This window comes from Rhinolophus sinicus, chromosome 16 (assembly GCF_057876585.1).
Source record: "Rhinolophus sinicus isolate RSI-liver-muscle chromosome 16, RSI-T2T, whole genome shotgun sequence".
NCBI classification, from domain to species: domain Eukaryota; kingdom Metazoa; phylum Chordata; class Mammalia; order Chiroptera; family Rhinolophidae; genus Rhinolophus; species Rhinolophus sinicus.
In genome coordinates this window covers 168,384,419-168,411,552 of record NC_142516.1, presented here as the reverse complement: position 1 = coordinate 168,411,552, position 27,134 = coordinate 168,384,419, and the positions used below count along the sequence as shown (strand labels likewise).

General features: G+C 34.2%; 1 protein-coding gene across 1 annotated transcript in view; it reads left to right on the top strand.

Moving 5' to 3' along the window:
• Positions 1 to 27,134, top strand: part of PIBF1 (progesterone immunomodulatory binding factor 1) — a 180,699-nt gene that overhangs the window by 139,055 nt on the left and 14,510 nt on the right. Inside the window, exons 15-17 of the mRNA XM_019738176.3 lie at positions 1,216 to 1,346; positions 7,107 to 7,191; positions 26,268 to 26,441. Of these exons, the coding sequence (XP_019593735.2) occupies positions 1,216 to 1,346; positions 7,107 to 7,191; positions 26,268 to 26,441 (390 nt within the window). The remainder of the gene's footprint in view (positions 1 to 1,215; positions 1,347 to 7,106; positions 7,192 to 26,267; positions 26,442 to 27,134) is intronic.

The window sequence follows — 27,134 nt, the reverse complement described above, 5'->3', positions numbered from 1 at the left end:
TCTCCAAAAAGGATATACAAATGGCTAATAAGTATATGAAATAACACTTCTGGCAAGGATGTCGAGAAATTGGAACCAAGTGTATTGCTGGTAGGAATCTACAATAATGCATCTGCTGTGGAAAACAATTGGCAATTCCTCAAAAAGTTAAATACAGAATTACCACTTGACCCAGCAATCCCACTCCACTCCTAGGTAGATATGCAAAGGAATTGAAAATAGGGACTCAAACAGATATTTATACATCAGTGTTCATAGCATTAATCACAATAGCCAAAAAGTGGAAACAACCTAAATGCCCATCAACGATGAATGAAAAAACAAAATGGGCTATAAACATACAATGGAATATTATTTGGCCATAAGAAGGAATGAAGTTCTGATACACGGGACAAGGTAGATGAACCCTGAAAACATTACGTTAAGTGAAGTAAAGAGACATAAAATGACAAATGTAAATTATGACTTCACTTATAGGGAAGTACCTAGAATAGGCAAATTCATAGAGACAGAAAGTAGAATAGATGTTTCCTGGAGCTGAGGTGTGGGGGAAATGTTTTAGCTTAATAAGTACAGAGTTTCTCTTGGGGCTGATGAAATGTTCTATAAATAGATACCAGCAGTGGTTACACAATATTGTAAATGCACTTAGCACCCCTGAATTGTATAATAGTTAAAATGATACATTTAATGTTATTTTTATTTTAACCACAATTTTTTAAATTTTAATTATACATAGTGATTTAGGTACATAAATTATCTATTTTGCAAATAGAGGTGGAAGGAAATATGAAGACATGAAAAAAATTGCTAAATTCTGCGATTAATTATTTTGAATAGAAATAAAGCTCAAATAAAAGAAGTTCATTTTTAGCTAATAATGGATATTCATTGAAAGACGATAAATTTTATGTCACATAGCTCCTCAGACCAACAAAACTTAAGAAAATTTAGGTACCCCTCCCCCAAAATTGGTAACAATATTTTATTTAAAAAAAAATTTTCCTGTATACATTGGATTTATTATTATCATTATTGTTACTAACAATAGCTATGTTGACTATTTTTTTAAAACTTTCAGTTTACACAGGAAAAACTTTTCAGAGTAATTCATGTAAGGGAGAGTTGGTGTACTGTATCTATGTTAGAGCATTTTGAATAATTTTGGCTTCTTGTAAAAATTTCTAGATTTTAATGCAATCTGTTTTTCTTTAGCTTGACAGGGCCAATTCTCTGTTAAATCAAACTCAACAACCTTACAGATATCTTATTGAATCAGTGCGTCAGAGAGATTCTAAGATTGATTCACTAAAGGAGTGGATTACTCAACTTGAGAAAGATGTCAGGTAAACCATCTACAAATATTTTATTTGAATAATAAAGAAGTAAATGTAATACTGCTGTGGATTAATTTGGGTTGTAAATTGTTAAGAAAAAAATTACATAATGAAGGTGGTCTTAAATGTAGTGCTGAATATCTACTAGAGAAACTAAGTCACATCACATTAGGTGTTCACATTCCATCTTATTATCAGAAGTGTTAGCCTGGACATAACGCTATACTTTTAACAAAACACATGACAGTTATTCTGTCTTTGTTCCCCTAGAAATATTTAGTGGGATGTGAGCTAACCAAAGGGAGAGGACGACTATAACCAGATGCCATTTGTGGAGTCAAAATTACTTTTCAAACATAAAATGTATGTGTTTATTTAGATTCGTGTTGACTCTGCCAAGGAATTTTTAGGCTTTTCTTCCCCTAAACCTTTAAGTAACCCCTGAATTACCTAAATGTAAACAAATTTCTTTCACTTCCTTGAAGTTGTTTTCTTACATGACACCTTATCCAAAAGACTTGCTCCATTTAATAATTATCCAAATTCTTTACATATTCATCTATATGATCATTTTAGTCTTTTTAAATTGCAGTAAAAGAGTGATGCTGTACATAAAGAAAGAAGTTTTAACTTGTGATTGGTTGGTTACTTGGCTTACTTTTTATTAGATTTTAAGATTATTAGAATAAATCTTAGATAATTACCATTTCATAAATATGGAAGCAAAGAATTTAGATGGGAAATTAAATTGTAAAATTAAGAAATTGGAAAATAATAAGAAGATAGTTATTAAATCCAGGTTTCCTACGGTATATAACCAAAAACATAAAACTGTTGGTTATTAACTCCAAACTATTAATGTTCTTTTTGTTGAATCAGAATAATTATCTTCTCTCATTTCTATCCCAACCAAAATAATTGGTCCAGAACTTTACTCCTGGTATTAAGTTTTTGATGATTTGATAAAATAATTTAAAATCATGTTTATGCTTTAAATGTCAACATAAATAACAATTTATTTCTAGATTACATTTAAAGTTAAAAATTTATTTAGAATATATGTAACCAGCATTAATAAGTTAATTCAATGAATTAATTAAACAAATATTCTATAAATAGCTTTTGGGAGTAGATTCTGTTTTATCATTCATTAGGTACCTGGTTATCTTAGGGAAATTGAGGAAAGAACCCCAAATAAAACTTTTTCTTCCTGTATTATATAATTCTGCTACAATTGAAATTTTGTATAGAGTCATTTAACCTTTGTGATCTTGGAGGGGGTATGTAAAAGGCCTGTTGAAAAAATTACCCCTTTCACAGTTTTCTTCAAATAAATTTGAGTTTTTATCTTACTAAGAATTAAGAAAAGCTGAAAATGTTGAAATAGAGAAAAATAATAGCTAACGATAGGAGAAAATTATAAAGATGAGCAAATTGAGCCTTAGAGAAATTAAGCAACTTTCATCTGAGAACATGCAGCTTTGTTGGTGGGGCCAAAATTTGAACCCAGATCTGTCTGCTTTCTAAGTCTATACTCTTACATTATGTTATACTGCCTCCCTATGTCCTTTTCTGAATGAGGGATACTTTTTCATTAAATGCTATAATTAAGGAAGAGAAGCAAAATATATATATATTAATAGTGTAGAATAATGGTTTAAAAGTAGGGCATTCATGAGTTGTTAATTGTTATGGCTGGGTGATGGATACATGGGGGTTATATTTTCTCTCTTCTTTCAAAGTATTCCATAATATTGTAAAAAAACAACAAATTTTAAAAGGAAGTACATACATGCTCTATAGATCAATTGCATGGGCTCCAGTCCAGGTCAGTACTTCGTTTTGGATTGGAGCAAATCAGTTGAACTCTCTCAACCTCCGTTGTTCAATAGAACTTTGTGCAACGATAACAGTATTCCATATATGCGCTGTCCCATGTGATAGCCACTAGCCACATGTTGCTGTTGAGTATTTGAGTTGTAAATTTTTTATTTTATTTAAATTAAATTAATTTTAATTGCTTCTTGTGGCTAATAGCTATGATATTGGACACTACAGCTAGTTTTCTCATCTGTGAAATGATATTGGTACTAACAGCACCTGATTTAAGTGGTTATGCTGAAGATTAAACGACAAGATCTTTGTAATATGTATGCCACTGTGCCTACACATTATAAATGCTCTATAAATGTTTGCTATTAGTATTTTTCTTACATTTAACAAATGTTTGTGTTGAAACTATCTTAAAAGTGAGATAACATTTCTCAAAATATGTTGAATTTGGACAAAAATTAAGACTCCCCTAATAACAGCAACAGTAATCATAAAAACTATGCCAATTATGGAATTACCTACAAAAAAATTTTTGTGCTAAACATCTGAGTCCTTTAACGCTATCTGTGTTTCATAAATTTATTGTATAATATTTTAGTACATTCTGAACTACTATTTCACAGGATATGAAAGCTTGCTCTTAATTAAAGTAACTACTTTCTAATATGAAAAATGAAGGTGCTTTCAGTAGTTCAATTATGGCCTTTGAGATGCTGTAGATGTACCCTGATGACATGAGTGAAATGATGTGATACCATAAAAAACTCAGCCCAGTCAACAAGCCAGATACAGCAAGAGAGATCATAGTTCTATCTACCATCACCCCTCCTCTGAGCTGATGACATTCCACATGTAGTGGAATTATCCTCCTGGGCTTTCACTGCACACCAACCTGGTTTTCTTTCTCCGGGTAAATGTGTTTGGAAAATACAGATATTAATGTGAACATCAAGGGATAGTTGTGAAAAAGTAATGAAGTGGCATATATAAAGCTTCTGGCACATGGGAGAAACTCAGAAAATGTTACTTCCCTTCCTTTTGTCCTTCATTATTTCAAAATTTAAACACTGGATGACCCATCCAAAAAGATTACTAAGTGATTATGTTCCTTGAAAATCCCCATTCCTCTTTGCTAGGTGTTGATTTTAATAGCAAAGAATATTTACATTAATTGATCATCTTTTTAAATGTTTCTCTAGCTTATATGATAAAGTCTCTTTAAAGAATTGAATAATTGTATCATTATCTTAGAAAATAAAGTAATACCACTATACCACACCCACAACTTGCAAATTTAGCTATTTATATGATATATTCAATGTCTAGAAACTTTAGAGTAAATATGCAATAAAATGAACTTGTTACCAACATAAATACTAACATTTGAGATATCACTATTAACTACTTTACATTTCCTTATCATTAAAGTAATAATACATTCTAAAGGAGGTACTGTTATTTCTCCTCCACAAAGCCACAAGAGACAGCCTGCGTTCTATAGTTCAATCTGTAGTTCAGAGCTGAAGGAAGCAGGGAAACATTGTCTTTCCCTGTTGTCAGTTTTTGTTTATTCTTAACTAGTAGTTTAAGAAGAAAAGACTACATTGTCAAGTTCTTTTGTAAGGCTAAGCCAGGGTATATTGATCCAGGAAGTGAAGGAACAAGATATCAGGAATATGTTTTCATATAGCCAGTGAAGTAGAGCCATAAACATGAATTCCTGGGTAATAATTAACAGCAAATTGAACAATTATGGGTGTTATATACCATTCACGATAGATGTGCTTATAAGGAGATTTGTTTTGTAGTTCCTTTATGAGTCATGCATAGAAGCTTTGTATTTTTAAAAGTTAGTTTCCACTGTTATGAAATGTGTTTTATGGAGACTGAACTTCTATTAAGTAATTACATACATACTGGGAGAAAACAGAATATAATAATCATCATAGTCAGTTTTAGAGACCTACATGTTGAAGGTGGTCTCCATTGTGGTTTAGGAGTGAGAAGGCAGACTGGGGAAATACATACCCAGGTTTTGTCTGTGGAGTCCTTACTGTTTGTGATAAAACCAACATCCTGCAGCTAGAACTGAGTTGCTCTGTAACCGTTTATCCACCAACATTTTGTTCCATGTTATATGGTTATTTTAGCTATTTAAATATGGAATATTTGCTTTATTCTGGGGGGAAATAAACTTTATATATAAAGCATTTTTAATGAATTATCCGGTCAAAATGTTTTAATTACACTACGTTTTATTTACTGGACCTGTTGGTATTTGACAGTATGTGTATGGAGAGTTTATGTACTGTATGTGAGTGTATGTACACATGTACTGTGTGTATGTGTACATGTATATGAACATTAACACATACCTGTTCTTTGAAAATTCCTATTTCTATTTACTGAATATTTATTTTAATTCTGAAAAAGATGGCAGAACATGGCACTCAGTTTCCTTTATATCATTTAGCTGTTTTCAGTTCTGCGACTCAGTAGGATCTCTGACGCCTCACTCCAAAAGTCAATCTGTTTTTCTGCCCAGCTGCTTACCTTTATTGGCATTTAATTACTGTTTTCCGCAGATGCATGTTTTTCATCTAAACTAGTAATACTATATAGCATTTATATAGAGTTTTATGTGTTTCATGTTTTACATAATTATTCATTAGATAATTCACATATCCCTTTGACATACACAAGTATTATTTTCCACTTTTACAGATGTGAAAACTGAGGTTCAGTGGGGGAGGGAGTGTGCTTTAAACCACACAGCTGAGTCAGTGGCACAGTTGGAAACAAGTCAGAATTGCACGTAGTCTTTCTTCGCAGAGGACTAACTATGATGCTTCCTTGGGAAAATTCTCTATTACTAGGAAGGAGGAGAATGTGAGCTTTTTCCTCTTAAGTCCTTAAGAATTACCGGTTCTTCCAGAATACCTACTACTGTACCTTGAATTTTAAAAAGCTTCCTGCCTGATATTTTAAAAATTGGTGGCTTTCCATTTTCTTAGTTACAACTTAAAACGTCTTACCTATTCAGCAGAACAATTCTCATTAATTTTACCTTCACAGATTTTGTGTTGACATTGAAGGAATTATGTTTGCTTAAATTCATTTTTGCTTTTCTTATTTGTTGTTGTAGTGCTGGCTGAGTAGATTCAGTCAAAGAATATGTCATTTAATGGTTCTGATTTTTATATGTTGAATAATAAAACTCCAGACAATATAAGCCTCAAGTATTTATCTTTTAAAATATAATGTCCTTAACAATTAAGCGCCTTACCCTTTCCTATCAGAAAATAGGTCACATTAAAGGGAAATTCACAATGCAGACTTAGAAATTGAAGCTTAAACTAAGAATTTGGAGATGAAAATTGTGTTTTCAAGTTTACCACAGACCAAATATCTGATTCATTTATCTAACTCAATTATATACATGGTAATTTAGTGTGTGGTAAATTACAAACTATGTACTACTTCAATTTTAAGGGTAAATGTTTTAATTTGCCTTCCAATGTCCATAGAGTTTTATGTATAAGTATATATGTATAAAAAATATATGTTTTTATTTCTCAATGACAATACATACTTTCTTTTTACCTTTTGTATAAGTCCCACCTCATTTTTTTATATTTCAGAAGTAAACAGTCATATTTAACACTAATTTTATCGCCTACTAGGCAGGAAAGTATTCTAAGAAAGCACCTCAGTTGCACTGTCAAATGATTATTAAAAGCCTGGGTACGAAAAAACTAGGCCATTGATTAAATCAAACATTACGGTAGCTGGTCTGATATCTTTATGCACTATAAATTTAATTTATCTTTAATTCAAAACGTTAGGTTTGTCTTTAGTCTTTTGCTATTTACTATTTATTCATTAAATTTAAAACAATATGATGACTTTTTAAAACTTGGTGTTTTTTTCCCCCAGCAATTTAAATAAAGAAAAGTCAGCTTTACTACAGATGAAGAATCAAATGGCATTAGATTTAGAACAACTTCTAAATCATCGTGAGGTACTTTTTCCATTTTGTCTTAATTTTTACCACTTTAAGCTTTTTTTAAGTCTTATGTTAAGATTATTGGATCCTAGTTTTCCATGTTCGTTAATAACGTCTCCTATTTATATTCAACTTGTGGTACTTTATTCCTTATGAATTAATTTATAGTTTATATTTTATAGTTAATTTTTGTTCCTGGAATGCCACTTCTTGTAGACCCTTGTTGCCTTGTTCATATCGCTGTCATTGAATTTCTACATTATCTCTTTCTCCCACTAGACTATAAAATTTTTTACTGCATTTCTGTCTTATTCATCATTCTATGCCCATTATGCCTAGTGTACAATATTTGTGTTGAACTTTAAAGTTCATAAAGATTTTTTTTCATTTGTTCCTCACCAAAAATCTTTTATAGTTAATATAATCCACATTTTATAAAAGGAGAAATGAGTTTTAGGTGGCTTGCCCAAAGCCAGTTAGTAACTAAGAGAACCCCGGTTGTTTAAGTCAGATTTATTGAGGTATAATACGCATACAGTAAAATTCACCCCTTTTAGCATACAGTTCTATGATTTTTGCTTACACAGTTGTGTAACTATCACCACAGTCAATATGTAAAATAGTTCCATCACCCCAGAAAGTTCCTTCATGCCCCCTTTGTAGTGACCCTTTTCCCTAGCTGCAGTCCTAGCAACCACTTGTCTGCTTTCTATCCCTATAGTTTTGCCTTTTCCTGCACTATGCTTTTCCAGAATGTCATATGAATGTAATTATCAGTAGTAGTCTTTTCAGTCTGAATTTTCACGTGTACCATAAAAAAGATTCATCCGTGTTGTTGCAAATATTAGTCATGTGTTCCTTTTTATTACTGAGTAATATTCCATTGTATGAATGTACCACAGTTTTTTAATCCATTCACCACTTGATGGACATTTGAGTTGTTTCCATTTGAGGTCATCTTTATAAATAAAGCTGCTGTAAACAATTTTGTATGTGTTTTTGTGTAAATACAAGGTTTTATTTCTCTTGGTAAATACCCAGGGGCAGGATTGCTGGGTCATATGGAAAGTGTATGTTTAATTTTAAAAGAAACTGTCAAACTATTTTCCAAAGTGACTGTACCTTTTGCATTCCCACCAGAATGAATGAGAGTTCCAATTGCTCAGCGTGCTCACCAGCAGTTGATATCGTTAAACCTAGCTTTTCAATCTAATACATTTTTTTCCACTGAACTATCAGTGTCTTGTCTTAGCCATGTTTTTACCATTTTGTTATCCTAACAGAGAAACAAATGGTTTCTCTGTTAGGATAACAGATCATTGGTTTACGAGTATCCTGAAGACATTTTTCCAATCTGGGAAAGATATACTAGGTATTTGGTAAGAAATTATTGGAAGGATATGATTTAGCGAGATCAACTAGGAACTATTACTGGAAGCAGTTCAAAGGTGCATATCCTAGAAATGGTTTCAGGGAGATTGGGGGATTGTCTCTTAGAAATGACCTTTGGAGTAAGTTCTCTTAAAGGTGTATTTTATATGATGGGTGAAAGAGATAGAAGGTATCGCTGGACTAGATTTTAGAGATGACTTTTAGGTAGATAAGTAGATCTAACAACAGGTTACAGACTAGGAAAAGGTTCTCTGAAGGTATTTATTCGTTTTTCTGATTTCCAGCATTCCAAGCCTTATCTACTGTCTCTTATGTCCTAGGATTCTGCCTTCAAATAATTGTTTCTTCACTGTGGAATCCTGATTCATTCACTGTGTGGATTTTTCACAATTGTGTTTAAATTGAATATTTAAGAGACAGTAACTACAGATGTCCATTCGGTCATACCAACTTTTATTTCTGTAAAGCTGCATAACAAGTATTTTCAGAATGGCAATTTTCTTGATTTTAGAAGATTATGCTAGACTCTGAAAAATACATGAGCAACTTTAATTTATATATTTTGTACATCATGCTTGGAATCACATTATTCATGAGTCCCAATAAAAATTAAAAGTTTTATTCACTGGTCTGAAAATTGAATAGGTTTAGAACAAAATATTTAAACATGAAAATTAAATACAAGCAGGATGAAATTACTCATATAAATTGCCTACTATTAGCGTGGCATCAGTGAATTTCACATGGATGCACATCTGATTAAATAATTGTCAGTTAATATTCATGCATTTGTTAATACTTCTTCATTTTGGCAATTATATTTTAATAATCCAACATTGTAACTTTTTTTTAATGCCAACATCTAAAGTAACCTTTTGTTCTTTACAAAGCAAAGTTTAAAAACAAAAAGTCTGATACAAGTTTTTAATCTTTTCTGAGAAACAATTTAATACCAATTGCATAGTACGTGCAGATGCAAAAGCAAGTGCAAACTTTTATGGAAACAGAGAAGCCAGTGATTCAGGGAAGGTCTGGGGCCCGCACTTGAATGTTTACTTGATGAAACAGAGTCTGCAGGATTGATTTACTCATTTTATAGCTCTTGGGGTCAAAGGCTCAGTATAGCCAATAGATACAGTTGGATAAGAATGGCTCTGATAAATATAATTTTTTGAAAGTAAAAATCAGGCTGAGCTAATGTGAAGCAAGCAAGGCACCTAGGGCACAAATGTAGGTGTCCACTCTCAAAGGTGTGCACCAAGCAGGGTGGGCACCTGAGATTTTCCCTCACCCAGTCAGGGCCCTGGGAAAGGGACCTAATATGAGTCATTGTTTGAATCTGCTAAATTTTCTCAGTTTATATGACTGATTCATAAAGAGACCAAATGAACATTTTAAAGTTTTTTCATTTTCTTTTTTGTGCTGGACAGCTCGTAACCTTTTAAGCAGTGTCACTTCGTTCTGATAAGACATGTATATGGTCACGTACTATGAAGTGAGATCACCAGCTCATTTACATAGTTATCAAGTATGTAGTAAATGAAGAAAGGAAACAGGTGGGATAATTCTAGGTTGACAATTCTAGGACATTTGGATCATGGCCACACAGGGTTTTTATTTTCTTTATTAGTGTTAGCTAAGAATTGTTAGTTTAGAAGTAACTCCTCTCCTGTTAGGAATTCAATTGTGATACAAACATTTCTAGCAGTGATAAAATTCTTATTGGCCTCCTAGTCTATAAATTCTTAGCATTTTATATATGCAAAAAACAGTTGTGTGTATTTGGAATTGCGAATGGTGTATTAGGTGATTTTGTTTCTCAACTTTTCATTAGAGCAAATGTATTAATAATAAAAAATTATTAAAATGTGAAGAGAGGTTGGGTATGGAGAAAAATAGCACTTTTAGTTTGCCTTTTCAGACTAGAAAGCTCAGCACAGATGGGTAAATATATTAGGTTAAAGGATCTGTACAACAAATAATAAAAACTGTGATCATGAATTGAATTACAGTCTCATACCTACGTGAATTGCAATCTCATGTTTACATCTCTCCATTTTAAATTTTCCAAGTTCTATCCCTGTATTCAGTGAAACCTTCATAAAGCACAGTGATGGGAGGAGGCAAAATCTTTCCTCACTAAATTCCTTCCATTAAGATACATTTTAATGTCATGGCCTCTGCCTTTATGGAAGATCAAAACAAGATCTGGTGTCATCTCTCTTTGTTTTGTGAAACTATTTAAGGCAGTCTACTAAGTACTTCTATTTATATTACATAATTTAGTCTTTACTACAAGTCCACTGAGATAAATATCGATGTCCCCACTTTTACAGATGAAACTGATGCCGGTAAGAATTAAGTAACTCAACTATGATTACATACTTACTGTCAAAACTAGAAGTAAATACTTTTTTTTTTTTATCTGAAATAAAAGCTTATGATCTTCCTCCTTAGTCCCCTTTACAAAAAAAACTTTCGTGATGAATTATTACTTGCTCTAGTTCCAGGAAAATTTTTGCCTCTGTAGATGAAGTTGTCTTTCTTTTTCGTCAGAAAATGAAAACTATGTAATTTAATGTATTTCCTTTTTGTCTTACTAGCCAGAAAACCCAGAGCTGAATATCTTATCCAGGTGTTATGATCTCTTTTTTTCCCTCCCTCTTTCACTTTCGATGCCTCAGAATAACTTTTTTGTTTTGTTCAAGTGAGTTATAATCTTCTTTACTCTTAAATGTCTTCACTAATAGGTGTAAAAATCTAAAATATAAACCTTAAATAATTGGGTTAAAAAGAGGTAAAGGAAAAGATCAAGTAATAGGATCTCACTCTTAGATAATAGTAGCAGGGCTTCAAATTAAACATTCAGTTTTGAGTACAAGAAATGTGATTCCCACGAATGGATTCTTTCTTGTTGACTATACCTCTCGGGAATCGTCAATGGCTTTCATTTTTCATCCATTTTTATCCACTCATATTTACCTTTGGAAACTCTAATTCTGATTTTCTTTTCTATATATTTCATCATGTGTCTGTAGAATGTAAACTTTCCAAGAGCAGGAAAACTACCTTTAATCAGCCAAATGTCTAATAGAGTACTGAGCATAATATTGGAGAGCAACACCATTTAAGGGCTGGGCAGAGGAAAAAGCACTTACACAAAGAACGAGCAATGACCAGAGAGATGGCAGGAACATCAGTAGAGTCGAGTCAGTGAAGCCAAGAAAACCATTCAGAAGGAAGGGACTTGTCAGCAGTGAATAGGCTATCAAAGGGCCAGGTAAAAGAAAGATAAAAAAGGAAGTGTGATTTGGATTTAACAAGATAATGAAGGACTTGCAGTAGAGCTAAAACAGATTACTGTGAAATGATAAATGAGTAGAAATTGAAAAGTAATCATAGGAAAAATAGCCCTTAAGATATATGAATAGCAAAATATAGGATGATCAGAGAGGGAGCCTGAGACCAAGGACTTCTTCCCAGAGTTGGAGAGTATCCAATTTGAATGATGATAGGACGGAGCCAGAGAGAGACGTAAAAAGTACAAAAGAGAAATAATAGTCAGTTGAGCAAAAGTACAAAAGAAGGAGATCCAGAGCAAAGTGATGGGATTTAACTTTAGATAGGAGGGGCACCTTTTCCATTTTGAAAAGTAGAGATGAAGATTATGTTGAGGTACAAGTAAGTATGTGATACGGTGGTAAGAATGTAGGGAGTTTCCACCTAATGGCAAAAAGATACAGGGTCAGAGTTTTGAGGAAAATTCTCCATGAATGTTTTTTAAACTAATTATGGTCCTTTCCAGTCTTCAATAATAATTGCACTAGAAGCTGTCAAATAGAAAAGGCAAATAGGAAGCTTTAGAAACTAGCCTTTAACATACCCTTATTACCGCCGCCTCAAAAAGTAAAATTCATTCTGATAACTGATATTTCAACTAAAAAAGGACAGAAGTTCTCCTACACCCAAGACAATTGTAGAGGGCCGGCCCGGTGGCTCAGGTGGTTAGAGCTCCGTGCTCCTAACTCTGAAGGCTGCCCGTTCGATTCCCACATGGGCCAGTGGGCTCTCAACCACAAGGTTGCCAGTTCAATTCCTCGAGTCCCGCAAGGGATGGTGGGCTCTGCCCCCTGCAACTAAGATTGAACATGGCACCTTGAGCTGAGCTGCCTCCCAGATGGCTCAGTTGTTGGTTGGAGCGTGGGCTCTCAACCACAAAGTTGCCAGTTCAATTCCTCGAGTCCCGCAAGGGATGGTGGGCTGTGCCCCCTGCAACTAGCAATGGCAACTGGACCTGGAGCTGAGCTGCGCCCTCCACAAGTAAGACTAAAAGAACAACAGCTTGAAGCTGAACAGAACCCTCCACAACTAAGATTGAAAGGACAACAACTTGACTTGGAAAAAAGTCCTGGAAGTACACCCTGTTCCCCAATAAAGTCCTGTTCCCCTTCCCCAATAAAATCTTTAAAAAAAAAAAAAAAATTGTAGAGAACTATCTGCAAGTAGCCAATAGGAAGTCATCTCTGAAAACTTTGCCTAGAATAAAGCTACTCCTAAAACCCTGCCTGGACATGGTAGCTGTACCCACAGCAACCTCTATGGTATGAAGCCTCTAAGTAGTAATATATATTTGTGGGCTATACGATCAATATCAGATCTGCCTAAGACCCAGGATTCTTCTACCCTTGCCCTCAGTTCTCCTGCCAGTCTTCTCTGCCAGGGCCCACAGGCATAGCCAGCACTCTTCACTAAGTACCTAGGATGTGCCAGGCCCCACACTTGTCTGACTGGCGGACTAACTCTCACTGTCCCAGGTAACTTGCCTCTTAACTGCAGAGCCTGTCACTTAACAAAAAGAAAACAAACCCTGCAGTTAGCCAGTTTTCTTAAAAGTGAAGTCACAGTATAATTATCATTTTTTCATGGTATGTTTATGTTCCAGGATTCTAACTCCTATGTTCTTTGTGATTTCTCGGAAAGTTTCAGGAACATTTCAGCATCACAAGTGCCCCTTAGGCAATCTACTTCATAAAGAGTGCAAACAAATTACATTTTTCTATATGTGTGTCATTCTTTTTGGTTCATACTTAACTGTTTTGAAATTTTTTTAAGAATACCTTTTTACATGTTTTTCTTAAACATCTATGTAGTTAAGTTTTACAGTCAGGATGACTGGGGAAAAAAACACTGAGTGGGTAAGTTAATTTTTCTTTCAGTGAAGACGTAATTATTTCTCAGATTCATACATTTCTCATCATAGTGGTACTCTTCAAGTTAAAATTTGTTTTTGATTGAATGTAAGTGAGTATTTTAAAGAAAGATTGCTATGGTGAAACCCAAAGCACACATACAGGATAAGTCGTACTTTCCCTATAAAGTTTTAGAATGCTTATTTTTTTCATGTAAGGGTATGTGCTTTCAACTCTGAGGAAATTCAGGGAGAAAAATATTGCAAAAAATATTCATTGTAAATGTTGACTTTACATATACTTTAAATATACAGAACCAAACCTATTGTATAACAGTAATAATAATATCCTGATGAGTTTTTATAACTTTTTTCTTCCAAAACATTTAAAACACTTTTAGATCAATTATGTTATACTACCATACATAAGGATCAGTTATAGTTTGCTTTTAACCAAGTATACCTGGGAATAAGCAATCACAGAACAGAAAAGTTTTAAATTATCCCTCCAGAATGAGAGAAATGGCTTCTTGCTTATGCTTTGTAGAATTTAAAAGGGCATTAAGCTTTTCCCCAAAATAAGTATTTTTCAGTTCATAATAATAATGTTTAATATTTGTATATTACTTTATAGTTCTTTTTATTTTCATATATTCCACTTAAGCCTCACAAGAGACCCATGATGGTCTTATACCCATTTCACAGCAGCAGTAACTAAATCTCAGTTGCCCATTCTGTGGCCAGTAAACTCTCCTCAGTTTTGAGTTGCATATAAGATACTTGAATTTCTTTTAGATTGTATTCTGTGGATCTCTATATTTATGTAGACTTGTACAGAACTTAGTAGAAGTCGGTCAAATTATTTTTATTTTCATAAGTATCTTTGCTTCTTCTTTAATCTTATCATCATCTTCTTTAAAATTACAAATACCTTTGTTGTATCCTGCAAGTAAAACTGTCTTGTGTGAAGCAATATACTATCTCATCATAAAAATATTTTACCTGTGTATATATGCCCTTTCAACTTTTTCCACATCACATTTTCACATCTATTTTGTATTGTATAGACATGTCATTTTCTTTTTTCTATTTTTTTTTTTTTTAACTTTTATTTAAGTGTGTTTTTCCAGTGGCCCATGCAGGGATAGAACCGGCAACCTTGTTGTTAAGAGCACTGCGCCCTAAACAAATGAGCTAACCGGCTGCCCCTGTCATTTTCTTTCCTTCTTTTATTTTTAATGAAGTGTTTATTTTTCCACTACATTTTAGAAGTTTGGTATTTTTTCTTTTACAAAGTAGTACACTTCTCTGACTTTTTTTTATCAGTAAAGAACAAGTAAGTAAATGACCTCTTGCTATCATTTCTATCCCTGTGTTTTTATGACTCTCTTAGTATAGTACCAGTTTGATTAGTATAACAAACCAAACAATTGTAGGACATAAGGAGACACACAGAACAAATTGCCAAGCTATAAAATAAGTCTCTGGAAACGTGTACTGGCCAAGAGAGAACATTGACAATGATAAGAGATAATTATGGTTATAATTCTCTTAGGTACCAAGTCACTGATCACATATCAAAGAGCCAACGCTGAGCGGAGGCTGGAAACACAACATGGAGAAAGTATTGGCACTGGGAGTGGGTCACACTCTGGAAATTGGTGCTCAAAACAGAGAGTGGAGTTTAGAGTCTGAAACTGACGATGCACATCAGCAAGAATATGCATCAAAAACTGTCAGATTACACGGAAACATTAAAGGCCAGAAACCAGACAGCAGCTAGCTGAGCACCACAGCAGGGAAAGCCAGGCACCAGGAGGACATGCGTACCAGAGGACACAGCAGCCAGAAGTCCACGCTGCTGTTCAGTAGTCAGGTGAGCTGAAGGGTCCATACAAATAGAACAGAATCAGGTGCCCACACTTCTGTTTTAAGTCAACATTGGCAGTAGACTTCAACTCAGGGGCCTACTTGAGCATGTTAATACTAGCTTCCTCTACCTGGATCACTGCTGAGAATGACCTTAAGATAACATCCAAGATCAGGAAAGAATGTTTCAGGTGATTAGTTGTGTCCCCTAGGCTATGACAGCACAGTTATCTCTCATTCATGTAAACACTTGAGCTCTCACTAAGCTTTCAGTCATAGATACCGTGTGGCTCCAAAAATGTTTATGTCACCTGAAATGCTTTAGACTAAGGAGTAGATAGGCTTTATTCTGCTCTGCTCTGTTGTGCTCTGCTCTGGCCAGGACTTCTTTCTGTGTTCTGTTCTAGGCCCCAAACTTTTCATACTAGCAGATAATCTGAGGAAAACAAGCAAGATGATGAATCCATGTCTCCAAGGGTTGGAATTAAAATCTAAGGATAGACGTTATAAGGAGACACGTTTTGTAGTTTTGTTATTGTTGTTGTTTTGCTTTGTTTTATACAGAGGCTGGGTTAAATAACTTGAAGATCCCTTCCAAATATGAAATTTTTTGTTTCAAAGGCCTTAATAGAAGGCATATGTGTTATTGTGTAATTAATGACGGCTCTGAACCCTAAAAGACCTGCATTTAAATCCTACTTTTACTTCTTAATAGCTAATGACCTTGGCTAAATTTCTTAAAACCTCCTAAACCTCACTTTCTTCATCTTCACAATTGAAGTAATATCTACCTCCTGATATTTATGAGAGGATTGAATTTTTATGTAAAATACTTAACACAAAGCCTGGTACATAGTAGATATTCAGTAATGTGAATTCTTGTTCTTTCTCTTCCTCTGTCCACACCTAAAAACTTTATATTCTCCTCTTGATGTTAAAAGACAATCCTAAGATGAGGTTAGCTTACAAATGGGAGCAAGTATTTAGATGGAAGACTGCAGGATGGTGGAAAACAGCAGTTTACGGTTGTAGATACATATGCTGTTCTTCAACAATTTTGCCATACACATCTGTTTTGTCTAGTATTTAGAGTTTAGTGCATTGACACTGAAGATGTATTTTAACGTCGTCAAAAATCATACATTAAACGGTCCTAAAATTCGATTTGATAATTTAAAATTCTTACTGAGCACTCAGTATAGAATGGATAACTATGATTGAAATTTGCATTTTCTTTTAAACTATTAATTGTGTTAGATGTGATAATGATATTAATATTTTGGTGTGTGTTTTTTTTTAATCTTCATCTGTTAAAAATCTCTACTGAAGTCTTTACAAGTGAAATGACCTGAGGTCTGAAATCTGCTTCAAAATATTTTCCCCAAAACTGGCAAGGAAATAGATAAAACAGTGTTGACAAAACAATCTGGCAGTTCCTCAAACAATTAAACATAGTTACTATGACCCAGCAATTCCATTCTGAGGTGTATAGCCAAGAGAAATTAAAACATGTCCACAGCAAAAACTTGTGCGTGAATGTTTATAGCAGCACTATTCACAGTAGCCAAAAGATGGAAACAACCCAACTGTCCATCAGCTGATGAATGGATAAACAAAATGTGGTACAGCCATACAATAGAATATTATTCAGCCATAAAAAGGAATGAAGTACTAATAAATGCTATAACATGGATGAACCTTGAAAAAAATTATACAAAGTGAAAGGAGCCAATCACAAAAGACCACATATTAAATGCTTCCATTCATATGAAATGTCTACAGCAGGGAAATCTACAGAGACAGAAAGTTGATTAGAGATTGCTTAGGACTTGGAAGTCGGGGGCAAGGTGGGATAGAGGAGTGATAACTAGAGGAGTCAGGATTTCTTTTGGAGGTGATAAAAAAGCTTAAAAGTTGACTACAGTAATGGTTGCATGTGTCCGTGAATATACTAAAGACCATTTATTTATACTCTTTAAATGGGTGACTGTGTAATGTGTTAATTATATCTCAATCAAACTTTTTAAAAACAACATTGTAAAAAATGTTGATAATTGATCAAGGTGGGCAATAGAAACTGAAGGCTCGATGTGCTAAGCTCTCTTCTCTTTGTATCTTTGAAAATTGCTGTAATAAAGTGTTTTTTAAATACCTTTTTAGATAAAGTTTAAATATTGTAGGTATGGTTTTAAACGAAGGTAGTTTTTACCTTGGATTTACCTCAAGTAGAAATGATGCACAGAATTATCTGACCTGTTAGTTATGATACTTCGTTATTCCTATATAAAAGCACTTACATTTAACCTCCAATGGAGAACATAGTTTGCATTATACTTGTCAGAGCTATTTTCATCAAGAAATGCCATCTATGTGTCCCCTTGCCAACATCTTTGCAGAGTTTACAACTTTCAGCAATTTATTGGCATGAACTATGCAATACTGTTAAGCAGCTGCTCTGCAGTTGAGCTGTTTTAATATGCCACCACTCCATGCAAATAGTTTATATTAAATGGCCAAGATATGCGCTTTTGGATTCAAGAAAGCAGTATCTCACTTTCATAAAGATTATTTGTACAGTAACAATCATTATCATCATCATCATCTGGAAATTTCATAAGAATGTTCTTGCCTCTAACTCTTCCATTTCCAAGAGTAATTATTGTACTGCAATGTGGTTGTTATTGTTTTGTTTCAGTTTTATGCTAAGTTTCAATTATATGATCAGATGTAATACTGCATTTATTAATTTTAATGAATGGTTCATTCATTCTTGACTGTAATTTTCTTATGTATTGGATATACTAGAATTGCAACATACATACTATTAGCTTTTTGAAAATGAGTATAAATGCATGTTAGAATTAATATATATTTTAAATCAGACTGTGTTATGGAATAGAATTTAAGGGTCTCAAAATGGTAAAAGGAAAAAGAGGACTGAAGCATGGTGCTTTTCCAGTATTTGAATTTTACAGTGAACAAGTAATGCTTCTATAATTAAAAAAAAAAAAAAAACAGAATTTAAATATATATTTTGAATAAATTAATGGAAGATTTGCTAGGAGTAGGCTGGAACTGTCAAAATGAATAGTCTCCAGATTAGGACACTCCACATTTTGTCATTTTGGAGAAGAGAGCCTACTTTCTACCTGAGGACTCTAGAGTGAAGTCTGCTAGACAAATTTTCTTGTCCACATGTACAGATATTGTACTCAACTCTCTCATTTAAATGAATGGCCCATAACAGCAGAAAGAAAACATTTACTCTCTTTCATTCATAAGTTGGAACACACAACCATAGACCATCAGAAAATGGAAGAAAATTAATGGAACAAAAGAGAATCTCAATAAACAGAACTGAACCCCCTCCCCAGAGTAAACAAACAACAAAATTCTGGAGCAGAAAAAAACTTAGAGTATTGTAACTAGTTTCTTCAGAAAGATTTGAGAAAGTAGTATTTTCATAAAATAAACAGTGAACAAAAAAAGTTTGTGATTTTTTTATTTTTTTTTTTAAGATTGTAGTGGGGAAAGGGAACAGGACTTTATTGGGGAAGAGTGTGTACTTCTGGGACTTTTCCAAGTCAATTTGTTGTCCTTTCAATCTTACTTGCTGGGGGCGCAGCCCACCATCCCTTGCAGGAGTCAAAGAGTCGAACTGACAATCTTGTGGTTGAGAGCCCGCGCTCCAACCAACTAAGCCATCTGGCCACCCAGGAGATGAGCAGCAGCTCGTTGACTTCATTCTAGTTGTGGAGGGCGCAGCTTGCTGGTCCATGTGAGAATTGAGCCGGCAGCACCATTGCCCAGAGCTTGCACTCTAACCAATTGAGCCATCCTGGCCAAGATGTACTATAAAAAGAAATTTCAGAGTAACAACTGTGCATCATTCTTAAAAACAGTCCAAAATTGATTCCAGCAAACATTATTAAAAAACTAGATAATCTTAGGTAATATTTTTTTAAAGTCATATATTGTTTCCATCAATGAAGGAAAAAAAGGCAGGACTTGAAGAAAAGGAAATAACTCTATAGAAAACACAGGGTTGAAATAGGAACCAGAGTAAATGGCATGGTTTCGAACAATAGATGCTATGTAAGAAAAAGAATCCAGTTGAACCTGGTACTTGAAACATTCTCCTTTGAACATCAGAGGTTCCTTTTCTGTGAATCTAATCACATTCTCGGCTCTGCAATGAAAAGTATTTATAAATCATTAGACAATACCACAAATAAGCCTATTAATGAATCAGAAAAAGGACAGTTGCACAAGAGAAGAAAATAGAATGAAAAGCTAGGAAAATGAAATTGCAAAAGTCAAGTCCACTTGGGAGAAATGTCTCTTCGGGTCCTCTGCCCATTTTTTAATTGGATTGTTTGGGTTTTTTTGTTGTTGTATGAGTTCCTTATATATTTTGGATATTAGTGCCTTATCAGAGGTTTTGTTTGCAAATATCTTCTTCCATCAGTTGTTTGCCCCTTTTTTTTGTTGATGATTTCTTTTGCTGTGCAGAAGCTTTTTAGTTTGATATAGACCCATTCATTTATTTTTGCTTTTACTTCCCATGCCTTTGAGGTCAAATTCATAAAATTCTCTCTGAACTCCAGGTCCATAAGTTTAGTACCTATGCTTTCTTCTATGCAGTTTATTGTTTCAGGTCTTATGTTCAGGTCTTTGATTCATTTTGAGTTAATTTTGGTATATAGTGACAGACATACAAACGGCCAACAGATATATGAAAAATGCTCAACTTCACTAGCCATTAGGGAAATGCAAATCAAAACCACAATGAGCTACCACCTCACACCTGTTAGAATGACTATTATCAACAAGACAAGTAATGACAAGCGTTGAAGAGGCTGTGGTAATAAAGGAACCCTCAAACACTGTCGGTGGGGATATAAGTTGGTATAACCACTATGAGAAACAGTATGGAGCTTCCTCAAAAAATTGAGAATAGAATTACCATGTGACCCAGCAGTCCCTCTTCTGAGTATCTACCAAAAAAATCTGAAAACATTTATACATAAAGATATATGTACCCCTATGTTCATTGCAGCATTATTCACAGTGGCTAATACATGGATACAACCCAAGTGTCCTTCAATAGATGATTGGATAAAGAAGATGTGGTATATATATGCACAATGGAATACTACTCTGCCATAAGAAGATGAAATACTGCCCTTTTCGACAACACAGATGGGTCTTGAGGTTATTATACTAAGCGAAATAAGTCAGAAAAAGTTGAGAACCATATGATTTCACTCATATGTGAGATACAAAACTGAAAGCAAGAAACAAGCAAGACAAACACAAACTCTGTTATACAAAAGCTTAGTGGTTACCAGAGGGTAAGGGGAGAAGGAATGGTAAAAGAAGATAAAGGGGGTCAAATATATGGGAATGGAAGGAGAACTGACCCTGTATTGTGAATACACAATGCAATAGATAATGTATTATAGAATTGTACAGTTGAAACCTATATAATTTTACTAACCAATGTCACCCCAATAAATTTAATACAATAAATAAATAAATACAAAAAAAAAAAAAAAAAATCAAGTCCAAACAATAGGAGCAGAATTTAAAGTAGGAGATGGAACCAGCGGTCAGGAGCCGAACAAGAACATAGTAAGAACTGAACCAGGTTAGGAACAAACCAAATTTCAAGAAGACTTCATCTTACCAAAAGATTCCATTTTGTAGTGACAAATACGTTTTCTAATTCTTATGTTATATTGGTTTATTTATTTTTCTTTGTTTTGTCAGTTTGTGAATTAGGATCTTGTGACTCACAACTATTTCATTAGGGCAATTAGGGCAGCACAATTTATGCCAAAAATATAGGTGAGAACTATATTAAAATATTTTCAGTTAGGAATACCCAACACTGTGAGTAAATTCTTCCTAAGTTTTATATGTATACACACACAGCATAATCCCACCCCACCCCTATTGCTAAGAATATAGCCGAAAAATACCTCCCTCATTAAACACTGAAACAGTATGACATGGGTACATGAATAAACAGACCATTAGAATAGAGTTTAATCCAGAAATAAATCATACACTTATGGAAGTTTAGCATATGATAAAGTTAGCATCTCAGATTGGTTGAGGAAGAAGTTATCTCTGTAGTACATAATGTTATTACAGAACAGCCTTGGAGGAAAAGATGTTGAATCACACCTATCACCATAAGCCAGGATAAACTTCAAGCAAATCAAAGATCTAAATGTTTGAAAAAGAAGAGAAAAAGAAATCATAAAAGTAACAAGGAAAGCGGAAGAAGAAACCATGGAGAAGGCCATAAAATTAAAGATTGACATAATCAGTTACATCAGAATCAGGAAGTGCATAGAAAAAAAAAAGTTTAAAAATGTCAAATAAAAATTAATGGGAAAAAACTGCCACTCATATTACAACGAGCTAATATCTCTAACATACAAAGAGCTCCTTGAAATATATAAGAAAATGACCAATCACCTAGCAGAAAAAATGGGTCAAGGATATCAACAGAAAAGTAAATACATATATATATATATATATATATATATATATATATATGAAAAGTTGCTCAACCTCACAATGGAAGAAATGCAAAATAAATATACCCAAACACTTACCCGACTGGCAAAATCCAAAAAAGTAACACAAGTATGCATTTTATCAATTAGGTAACTGAAGCTCATTGAACCAGAGTAGATTAGGCCTAAGTTTACACAGTTAATAATACCATATTTCCCTGAAAATAAGACCTAACCAGAAAATAAGCCCTAGCATGATTTTTCAGGATGCTCATAACATAAGCTCTACCCCAAATATAAGCCCCATTTAAGATCGTCAGACAGGCAGATGCATTTAATATGTCTGTTGCAACACACGATGGACGTATTGAATTATAAAATAATAATAATATATAATTAAATATAAATAAATAATATTATTGACATTAATACTTAAAATAAATTATTATAAATTAAGTATTTGTAAATAACCAATCAGGTGCCTTTGGAGGAGAGGTAAACAGATGAACTTGAGACTTAATGCCGAATGACCAATAGGAGTACAGACACAACGCACGAATAATGTGTGCACTTGATAACAGACGTACGTGGTTGTATCTAATATGAATCTTAATAATTCAGTACGTCATGTGTTGTAACGGATGTACTAAATACACTAGTGTGAAATAAAGAAATGTTTTCTGAATTTTGTTGCCTGCAATTTTTCATCGCTTTTGTGCGGACCATCATTCTTAACTGTCATCATTTTTGTTGCCACTCCTGTTCATAAATCTTCAACTAACACTTGATTTAATGGTAGATTAAAAGGGAATAATATTTTGACCCCCAGACAAGATGAGTGCAGAAAGAAAGAGCTATTCTGTCGAGTACAAGAAAGGAATCATGGAGGACCCCCAGGGCAAGAATCTTACCGCTTTCTGCAAAGAGAAGTTGGATCTCCGAATGGTCCGAAAATGGCAAGCAGAGTATGGTAACCTCAGTCAACAGGTGTACGAGGGAAATGCTGAGAAGCGCAAGTGTGGATCAGGTCGGCAACCATTATTTCCTGAGCTGGAAGACATCATCTGTGAATAGATTGCTGACAGGAGAGCAAAGGCTTTGGTTGTGCTCAGGGCTGATATTCAAGCATTTACCCTTGCAATGGCACCACAGTTAGAAATATCCCCCAAAGAATTCAAAGCATCACAACACTGGCTGGATGGCTTCCTTTAGCGATATGAACTGTCTCTAAGATTGACAACACTGTTCAAGCTGGAAGATACTGAAGTTATTAAATGTGCACTTGCATTCAAGTCCTTTGTTGATGGCATCGACTTTTCTAAATACCAACTCTCCAACATGACTGCTATGGATGAAACTGCAGCGTTTATGGGCCAAGGATCTCAAACAACAATTGGTCAGAGGGGTGCCTCGTCAGTCTGCATTCCCTCTACTGGTTAGGAAAGCATACATGTTTCCTGTATTTTGGAAATTCGTCTGAATGGAGAGAAAGCCCCACCTCTAATCATCACTAAAGTCAAGAAAGATAAGGTTGAATGTGTTTCAAGCATTTATGTTCTTGAAACCGAAAAGGCCTGGTGCACACAAGCAGTTATAAGGAAGTGGATCAATTTAATGCTGCCACTTGTTTTGCGAGGTGGCCAAAGAGGTTTGGTAGTCTGGGATTCAGCCAGCACTCACCGCACTAACGACGTGAAGAACTTCCTTGCCGAGAGAAGACTAGATCAAATAATGATTCCCGCAGGAATGACTGCCTATCTCCAGACTCTTGATGTTGCAATAAACAAGCCATTCAAGGACGATTTGCACCTGGAAATCAATGACTACATAGAAAATAGAATGGAGAGAAATCAGCGTGGAAACTTTGTGAAGCCTAGCCTACAAGAGGTCGTGATTTGGATGAAGAATTCATGGGATAAAATCACTGACACCTGTGTTGTCAATGCACTACGAGCAGGCTACATGGACAAGAAGTGCTCATTTAAGGAGAGCTCTATTGCTGGACATGAGAGATTGGGGCCAATGGTTCTACAAGAAATGGAGTCGCAAGAAATTCAAACTAGAATTCGGTGTTTGGAGAGTTATGACAATGTTCCAGAAGAAGATGACATGACTGTATTTGAATAAATTTAGATTGTTGTACATGACAAAATGAGACATCCCCTGAAAATAAGCCCTAATGCGTCTTTTGGAGCAAAAATTAATACAAAACCTGGTCTTATTTTCAGGAAATACAGTAGAGTCAAGACTAGATGTGTCTTTGACTTCTAATACTAAAATATTTCCAACTACATGTGCTTGTTTTCTGTGCGTTTAGTATGTGATGGTATTTTAGATACTATTTGATGTTAAAGTGTAATTTTCTTTGCTCCACTTTACCATTGACATAAAAGGGATCGTCTATATGATCGAACAATAAAACTGAACAAAATTGTTCTACATCTTATTTTCGTATGCATTGTAGCTGTATTATCCGAATGGGAATTGTACAGAATTTTGTTGCCTTTAAAATGTTCTTACCTGGATTTCAGAAACCATGCTAACATTGTTTAATACTATCAGTGAATATTTTTTTTCATATTTTTTTAATCCTTATACCAAGATACAAAAGTTATGGCTAGTAAAAAGAGGTTCTTCCAAGTAGAAAGTTTTCTCTTGATAGACTTCCCTTCTACCTATTGTGGTGAGTAGAAGAATTGCTGAGAGCTTCCATACATAACACCAAACATGTTTAACATTAAATCAGTGACTGTATACTTCACTGTAGGGGAATGTATACATGAAATAACAATCTTGAAAGCAAAAAGAGCCTTCAAAAAGCTCAAAGAATAGTATATGAGATTGGCAGCGTCTGAGGTCTAGCCATTCTCCTCTGCATTGGTCTAGCCAACCCCAGTACTGCAGGAGGGAAAAAGAGCATTCTGATACCCTTTACTCCACTCTTGGCCATAAGATTTATTAAGCTCTGTGGCTTAAACTCAATAGCTGTTTTAAAATACCCACTCAAGCTAGATGATTCTAAATAGAACTAATGACAGCCAGAAAAAAAAAAAGGCCTGTAGGAACTTGCTCTGACATAGAGCTGATGTCTATAAACAGATTAGTAGAAGGAAGCAGAACATCTTTCTATAGCCGTAACTGTGTGTCTTGGCATGAAGATGAAATAAAATAATAGGAAAAAAATACGTCCAACACAGCCTACCACTGTTCTACAGAAAATAAACTAAAGGAGACATTTGTCTGTCCTCTGCACATGTTTGTGTTTGGTTGAATCAATTTAGTGATTAATCATAAATATTTACTAAGTAGCGTTAGGTGCTAAAAGTTTGACTATGGAGAAAAAATAAAAGACAAAATAGACTTCGAAGAGGGAATGAGTGAAAATTTTTATCTGAATCCTTCAAGACGTTTGGCATAATAATTCTTAGTTCAAACAGCAACTGGATAAAGCCAACTGTGGTTTTCATTTGTGAAAGAATAGGGAATAACATGGTTAAAGAAATCCTGAAGCTATATTAAACTTACTGTTTGAACTGCTGATTAGTAAGTAATAAAAAAATTTTTGGACCTTTTTATTCCCTACCATCAAAACCTAAGACTTCAAAAGAAGATAGGGTAGTTTACGAGGTAGAAAATAAAAGGTTAAATGCCTAAATAATCTACTCGACAAACATGTAGAAAAATTATAGTGGAAAGTAACTATGACAATGGTTCCCACATTTGTCCCTTAGAATCACTTGGAGATCTTCTAAAATTCCCAAAGTCAAGGCCACACCCCAGCCCAATTATCCCCCAATCTCGGGGGGCGATTGGGGAAGGGGGCATCAATAGTTTTTGAAGCTCCACAAGTGATGCCAATGTGCAGAAAACTTTGGGAACCATTAGACTGTGGATTGACATGTGTATTATTTATCGTACTAAAACTTAATGACTACGAGTGTCATATATGTCATTGTTCATTAATGTTTTTTCACAACTTTCCTCATTTATATAGTATAATTGCTTCAAATGTCTCTTCTACTTCAAGAACAAAAATAAACGTTTTAACATCAATCATTATCTACTTGCTAAAATTATACATGCCGTTTTCTTTTATTTTCATACATCAACAGGAATTGGCAGCGATGAAACAAATTGTCACTAATATGCGCAATAAGCATTCTGAGGACAGGTTACTTCTTTCTAAAACGGAACCCAAAAATGGAGCAGAAAATCAGAAATCAAAGACTTTGAATGTGCCCAGAGAACATGAAGACAATATATTTATACCCAAACCAACACTCTTTGTAAGTACAAAAAAATATTTAGAACTTTAATTTCTCTGATTTTCAGTAAATACATTTTACTTAAATTTCTTTCCTCTCATTCATACTGGTTTTAAACTAATTTTAATAGTTTAGTGGAAGGGCCTGGAAATAGCTGTATTAATCCCTTTTCTGAATATAAATATATATGTGTATGTAACCTATCTTCACAGCTGAGAGTTGGGTTTTATATTTCTAGTTAAGATATTGGACTTGCCTAAAAATTAGTCTTAATCTAGCATTTACCTTCTCCAGTCTCCAGGGACTAGTTAAAGAGGAATCAGATGGACATTCTGTAGAATTCTTTAATTCATATAAGAATAAAAAGGATGCAAAACATCACTTGCCCTCTTACATTTGTAAAATAGTACATTTTGTTCTAAGAGTTTCCTCATAAAGTATAAAATCAATCAGACTAAATTAAATGAAATGCTTCTTAGGTAGAAATATACTATATGCACAGACATTAGTCAAAGAACAAGAAATTAGAAGAATTTGAAAATGTTTTAACAAATAGTAAGAATAACAATAAAAAGGAAACAGAATCAAAGTAGGAGTGATAGTATTAACTATTTCTCTGTACCTCAACGCAGTTTCCCATACATGCTTTGAATTTCTCACAAGAAACCTGATTTTTACCATCTGAACATAAGATACTCAAAACCAGAAAGATTT